The sequence below is a fragment of the Lipotes vexillifer genome, unplaced genomic scaffold (assembly GCF_000442215.2).
Source record: "Lipotes vexillifer unplaced genomic scaffold, Lipotes_vexillifer_v1.1 scaffold511, whole genome shotgun sequence".
NCBI classification, from domain to species: domain Eukaryota; kingdom Metazoa; phylum Chordata; class Mammalia; order Artiodactyla; family Lipotidae; genus Lipotes; species Lipotes vexillifer.
The window spans coordinates 829,054-836,660 of NW_006784934.1; the positions used below are offsets into that span (position 1 = coordinate 829,054).

General features: G+C 40.0%; 1 protein-coding gene across 1 annotated transcript in view; it reads right to left on the bottom strand.

The window, feature by feature from the left end:
* Window positions 1–7,607, bottom strand: part of HMGCS2 (3-hydroxy-3-methylglutaryl-CoA synthase 2) — a 29,727-nt gene that overhangs the window by 2,783 nt on the left and 19,337 nt on the right. Inside the window, 5 exon segments of the mRNA XM_007457128.1 lie at window positions 523–551; window positions 553–697; window positions 3,123–3,288; window positions 4,651–4,815; window positions 5,404–5,528. Coding sequence (XP_007457190.1) covers window positions 523–551; window positions 553–697; window positions 3,123–3,288; window positions 4,651–4,815; window positions 5,404–5,528 — 630 coding nt within the window.

Here is a 7,607-nt window from a genome sequence, read left to right on the forward strand (position 1 = left end):
CCCTGGTGAACATTACTGTTTTAATTGCTTTAGACATTTAACATTCATCAAAACCTTAGAAGGTAGGTATTGTTATTGTACAAATTTTATAGGTGGGAAAAAGAAGGCACATAAAGGTCAAGTATTTTTCCAAGGTCAAAGCTAATAAATGGTAAAGAGATTTGAACACAGGTTGTGGGCTCTAAAGCTAGAATCTCTTGACCAACATGCTTTACTGAGTACAGAGATTTTAAAGGATGAGATCAAAATATGCATAAAAGTTCTACTATTTTCCTGCTGCACCAAATATGTCTTGCTCACTCCCTGGCATCGTACGTGCACTTCACTTTGGAGACCACTGTTTAATACCGATGGTAAATCTGCCTACACATACACCTTTGAAACCTGTTTCTTTCATTTTCCTTCCTTCCTTCTTTCTTTCCTTTTTGAAAAACTTCTGAACCAGAAGAGGAACAAAACTTGGTTGAACCCTCAGACCAGAGGCTATGGGTAAGAGGAGGTGGGGTCACATGTAGTACTCACTGGAACAGAAGTGTGGCCAGGCATCCATCCATCCAGGGATGAAGTGTACATATTCCTGTTGTGTGTGGAGAGGTAGAGGGACGCCTTGCTCTTCTTGTTGAACATGTCTAGAGAGGCCTTTTGAAATGCTTTTTCTACATCCTTATTGGTGTAGGTGTCTTCCAGCTTTAGCCCCCTGTGAGGCAGCCAGAGGAATAGGCCAGGCGAGAAGCCACATGAGGGAAGGAATGCGGCAAGGGGAAAAGTGTAACAGCTACTGGAGAGAAGACTTTGGGACACATGCTTTTTATAATAGAATATTTGGAAATGCAGAAAACACAGAGGAAAACTGTCACTAATAGTCTTACCATTCAGAGAGAGCACTTAGGTCATAGTTTTCTTATGGAATCCATTCCTAATTTTATACAGTTTATTGGAAAGTAAAATCATGCTATACATTCTGTTTAGCATGCTTCCTTAACTAATTTTCTCTATGACATTGTCAGCTTCTCTAGCATTATTATTATTATTATTATTATGTTGTGGTACGCGGGCCTCTCACTGTTGTGGCCTCTCCCGTTGCAGAGCACAGGCTCTGGACGCGCAGGCTCGGCGGCCATGGCTCTTGGGCCCAGCTGCTCCGCGGCATGTGGGATGTGGGATCTTCCCGGACCGGGGCACGAACCCGTGTCCCCTGAAGCGGCAGGCGGACTCTCAACCACTGCGCCACCAGGGAAGCCCTCTAACATTATTTTTAAAGGCTGCCAAATGGACCATGATATGATGTACCCTACTTTAACCGATTGCCCCATTTCTGTCCTCATTAGCTAAAATACTACAGAGAATAGCTACATGCTATTTTTTTTTTCAGGAAACATTTTTTTTTCATTAAAAAAATTTTATGCAATTTTAAAAGGTTACTTTCCATTTACAGTTATCACAAAATGTTGGCTATATTCCCCGTGATGTACAATACATCCTTGAGCCTATATTAGACCCAATAGTCTGTACCTCCTACACCCCTATGTTGCTCCTCCCCCTCTCCCCACTGGTACCCACTAGTTTGTTCTATCTATGAGTCTGCTTCTTTTTTGTTATATTCACTGGTATGTTGTATTTTAGATTCCACTTACAAGTGATATCATACAGCATTTGTCTTTCTCTGTCTGACTCATTTCACTTAGCATAATGTCCTCCAAGCCCATCCAATGTTGTTGCAAATGGCAAAAATTTGTTCTTTTTTATGAATGAGTAATATTCCATTGTATATGTGTACCACATCTTCTTTATCCATTCATCTGTTGATGGATGGACACTTAGGTTGCTTCCACATCTTGGCAATTGTAAATAATGCTGCTCTGAACGTTGAGGTGCATGTATCTTTTCAAATTAGTGAAAAATTTGGGGTTTTTTTAAATGTATACCCAGGAGTAGAATTTCTGGGTCATATGGTAGTTCTATTTTTAGTGTTTTGAGGAATAGCTACAATGTTCTGTTAAATATGTGGAATTACTGAGCCAAAGATGCACATCTTTTAAGGCTTTTGCTTCATGTTTTCCTATTACTCCCCCAAATCTTTGTACCAGTTTACTATTGCTCATTTTCTCATAGACTCAATTCTGGGTATTCAGAATTTTTAAATGCTGTCTAAAGAAAACATTAACTTGCTCATATTTGTTACTAATGGGTATGCACATTTTAAAATATGATTATGTGCATTTCTTCCTTGAGGAAATTTCTTGTCCATATACTTTGTTCAGTTTTCTACTTAGTGTGTTTTTCTTATTATTGATGAGACTTTCATATATTAGAGATATTAAGCTATTATCTTTGGTATATGTTAGAGTTTTTTTCCATGGGGTAGGTCTTAGAAGCAGTGTTTGTGCTAATTTGGATGTTGGTGGCAGGGTTAGCAGTAGTAGTTAGAAACAGGGGCAGACGTTGGTAAAATACTCCAAAAATGGAACAGACACCAAGAAGAAAGGGAAAGATTCCCTTCTCAGTGAGAACTCTTTGTATTCTTCTTTTCTGAATGTCTTGGAGTATCGCATCAATAAACAGCATTCTCCCTGCTTTATTGACAGTGAAGGGGAGTGAGCTGGACTATCTCTATTTCATAGGTGCGGGGATTTGAGGCAACAAGCAAGACATTCATTAAGCCAATGGCTAGTGGGAATGAGACCAGAGACTCCCCAAGTTGCCATCCTGCATTGTGATTATTTGCTTCTAGGTGTTTCTTTCTGTACAGACTGTGAGATCCTCTAGGCAGGTATCATGGAGTCACATCCACTTTTATGTCCCTAGAGTTTAGTATGATGTCTGACACATAGTTGATGTTCATAACATGTTTATTGCCTGAATAATTTAGCCACACTCTCTTTCCCCTTTTTATTACTCTCTGAAGCTTCTTACAGTCACTTGATCTAGAGGTTCTGGCAGTGCCCCTGTGCTCCCTAAGATACAGGGTGAGGTCTCTGAGAAGACAATAACGCCTTAACCCACGTGAGGACTTGGTGTCATTTCTACCGTGTTGGAGGATTGTTGTCTTTTCCCACAGGAGTGGCTGGTGGTCCAGACTCAAGGCATGAGGAAGCCTCCTCCTTCTTATGAAGAGAACTCACCTGAAGGCTTCCAGCCTCTTATAGAGGCCGGTCTGTGTGTTGACACTGGCTAACAGAAAGTCATTGAACATCAGGTGAGCCAGGGATTTCTGGACCCTCTTGCAGAAGGGTGTGTGAAAGATCACAAACTGTAAATCATCAGGAGTGAAATGTCGACTGATGCCAGCTGGAAGAAGTAGTGTGAAAGCAAGGATGTGGCATGACCCACTTAGACATACTCTCCAAGATCTAACTGTGCTGAGGTCTCCCAGAAAACTGGCTCCTACCTCCGGCAAACACACAGAGGTTTGTTCATTCATTTTACAAGCATTTTACTAAGCACTCTACTCATAAAGAAACAAATATTTTCTTCCTATCTGCCATTGCCAACCTCTATGACAAATAATTCCTCAAATCAACCTCGTACTGTATTATTTTCTCTATTTTCCAGGGGAGAAAACAGTCTCCAAAATATGAAGCTGAGTCATGTGTCCAAGGTCACCCAGCTTGAAAAGAGCTGGCTTTGGCTTTGGGTTCTGGTGTCTCTGGATCTACACTCCAGACTCTCTCATATTCCAAAGAGAAGGGCAATGCACCCCCTGCCCTTAGGAAAGTTTACAATTTGGTGCTGAGATCCAAAGTGGCATTGATCAAATTCCATATGAGATTAAGGACTAAAATTAGAATGTCATAAGAGTTCAGAGGATGCCAGAGCAATTAGCCAATAACAATTTTACAGTGGATGGGCAGAGGCAGAGACGTCCAAGTCGACTCCTTTCCCATGGAGGCAGCCAGCATCCCACCCAGTGCAGCAGAGAGGGGCAAGATGCTTCAGGACACCCCTAAAGCATCCATGCTCTGATGCTTCAGCACATGCCTTTTCCCACACTGAAACCTGCCTTTTTTTAGATGCCCATCTGGGCATGGCTAAACAGGTAGGAACCCCCCCCCCTTTATTTTTTAAGTATATGGGTTTCTCTTTATTTTTAAAAGAAGATTCGTTTCTTTTCTGTTTATGGAATTGGTACATATTTTTTAGCAGAGAACTTCAGAAAGTAAGGTGAAAATAAAATCAACTTCCAACACTACCAGGCAAAGAAATAAAATCACTGATTACACTTAAGTATACTGAAAATATAGGTAAGAATTTTCAACATCAACCAGACTTTAAAAGGCGGCAAACTATAAACCAAGAGTCAAATCACTCCTGACTTCAACAGAAACGAATCCTGGCCTCCAAAGGACGTGGTCACTCTGATTCACACAGTACCTCCCCAGGTGGCTGGCGCCCACTGGCTTCAGCTTTGACCTTGGATTGTCTACTTTCTTTCGTTTAACTCAAGTTAGAGGCAATTTCATACTTGACTTTGGGTGACTTCCAAAGGGACTTTAGCCCAGGCCCAGGAAAGGATGTCAGAGGAAGGGGACATGAAACAATTCTCTTGTGATCATTTGCAGAGGAGAAAAGAGTCCTTGTCTTAAGAGTTTAGGACATACTCTTGGCCTCGTGTAAATAGGGTCCCCACCTTCTGCCCTCTGAGCCCCATACCTTGCTCCCACTTGTTCTCGATCTTTTGACGATATAACATGTAGCATCGGTCCAGGGCCCATAAGTAGTGCTGGATGGACAGCTTCCCATCCAATTGTGGGTGCTCTGAAGTCACATCTGCTTTGTAGAAGTCGTATACATTCTCCATGTGGGTTGCTCTAAGCCCTGGCAAGGCACACAGAGGGATTCGGGGGCTGTACAAGGCAGCCCACGTTGAGCAGAGAGCATAGGAGAGCCACATACAAGCAGCCCCCTGGTCTTTATCTTTCTTGTGCCCAAGCCTGAGCCCACCGAGCATCCCTCATGTGTTCAAAGGGAGTTGATTGAATTGTCACTTTTATATAAATGAGATTTATATTTCCATTTCCATACCTAGATGGGCTTAAAAAAAATCTGGAATAGACACCAAAAGTCTCAAAGGAAAGCTCTCACTTTATACCCAATTATCTTCTTTCATTTTCAGTTGTCAGTTTAGCTCTCAAAGGGTCCTTGTCAGCAGCATCAGTGCCAGCCATTCCACACATCATTATCCCAAAGTGTGATGGTGCAGAAGAGGCAACCTTGCTGATCCCTCTCTTCCCCTCCTCCCTGCCCTCTGCTCCCCAGTCCAGTCTTTTGGAGGCAGTCAATATCAACATCAGATTCACATTTCAGCCCTGCATAGTGGGTGTGCCAACTTGGAATTAGGAGCTAGGTATTTGGCTACACCATGCACAGTCTCCTGGCGCCACATAGCCACTGTTTACTACAAACCTCTCTCGAGGGCCAGAGGGCCCTTGGGCCCAACCAGCATTGCCACAGCTCCAGCCCTGCCTGTGGGGTGAATATTACCACTGGAGTACACTGCGATGTCTCCACAGACCACCAGGGCATAGTCACTTGTAATGAGAGACAAGAAATAATTATTATCACTACCAAATCTCAAGTAGACTGAAAGCCTCCTGTATGCCAGCCACAATTTTAGGTACTGGCGATAGATCACTGAACCAAAATAAAAATTCTTGCCCCATGGAACTTGTGTTCTAGTGAAATTCATCCTGACACATTTGAAATGCAATGTCAAAACTCAGTGTTCTGTGACTCTAGCTGTAAAATCCTCATTTATTCAGAATTCAGTTTCTGAATTCAATGAAAAATTCATAAATTAGCACTTCTGGAGATAATTTAGGTTTGTACTGATCACCTTACAGCGCTTCATAGTACGACAGTGGAAATTTCTTTCAAATCATAGAAGGCCAAGGGATGGGGAGGGAAACTAATATTTGCAATCCTAGATAGACAGGAGCTATCCTCAAGCAATCCTTAAAATAATCCAATGAGGCAGGAAATATCCACATTTACAAAGGAAGACACTGCCTTCTAGAGAATCCAAGTAATTTGTCTAAGGTCACCCACCTCATGAATATGGAATTATATATTCAGACACAGTTCTGACTGGATCCTGAACCACGTGCTTCGAACAATCTGGTATTACTTTCCTTCTGAGAAGAGTTAGTGTCAAGTAACCACATTTAATGTAGGTGATCCATAGTAACTACTTTTGTAGTAGCCAGGTGATTATTCAATAAATAATAGTTGTCTTGAATATTATTTGTTCCTCTCTCATCTGATAGTACTGCCCGCCCTCAAACTTGGGTTTGTGAGAGAAACATGGCAGCAATTTTAGTATCCTAACTAAACTGTGAGGAAGCCCCCAGGGTTTACGCCAGCACTGTGTTGAGAGCCATTATTTCTGTATAATTCAGTCCTCACAATAAGCCTATCTGTCAGATACAGTTATCTCCTCTTTATAGACAAAGGAATTGAGACCCAAAGAACCTGAGTCACTTACCTAAAGCCACGCAGCTAATAGATGGTAGGATAAAGATTCAGAGTCAGGATTCCAACCCAAATTCATTGAAACCCAAGAACCTTCTCTTAAGATTATATAACAACTCAAACTCCAACCCCAAAGAAACAGTATTGTTTTTTTCTGCAATTTTATATACGTAAATATATAATAAACATATAATATAGATAAACAAAATTTATATATATATATAAAATTTGGAAACTATAGAATAGTATTTAGAAGCCATTAAGTAAAAAAACAGTCAATTAGACTGCCTAAAATTAAAACCTTCTATCAGAAACAAACTCAAAAGACAAACTGGGGAAGTATTTACAGTACATAAAGCCAACAAAGGATTATTTTCATTCATATATAAGCGCCTCATAAGAAAGATAAGATATGTAATAGAAAAATGACCAATAAACATCATAAAATATCAAAGTTCTCTTATAATAGAAAAGGAAAATCAATGATACTATTATTTTACTTAAACTGACAAAGATTAGAAAGTTTAATAATATATATTGTAGGAATGTACTTTAGTACAACACGTTGAAGAGCAATTTGGCACATTCTACCAAACTTTTAGATCAAACTATTCTGCAATTCCACTTCTAGGAATCTATTCCTAGAACATATTATCATGAGTGTGCAAAGCTATTGTACAATGTTCATTAAAACAGTATTTATAATTGCAAAAACATACATCAATCTAAATATCCATCTATATGGGACTAAGGTTTGGCATATCTATCAATAGAATATTATGTGGCTTTTAAAAGAATGACTTTAGGTGACCTTAATTGTATATCTATCTATCTATTTATCTATCTATCTATCTATCTTATATCTATCTATCTATAGAATGACCTCTAAGACAACATAGAGATAAGGAATAATGTGTACAATGTTAAAAAATGAATAGATAATGGTATGCTTTCAGGTACATAGAAAATTCCTGGAAGAATACATAGAAACTGTCAGTGTTAAATTACAGGAGTTGGTAATGGGGTGTCAAAGGGAAATTTTTCTTTACTTTTCACCCTTGTGTGTGTGTGTGTGTGTGTGTGTGTGTGTGTGTGTGTGTGTGTGTATTTAACTGTTGGTTTCAATTACCTTCATTTAA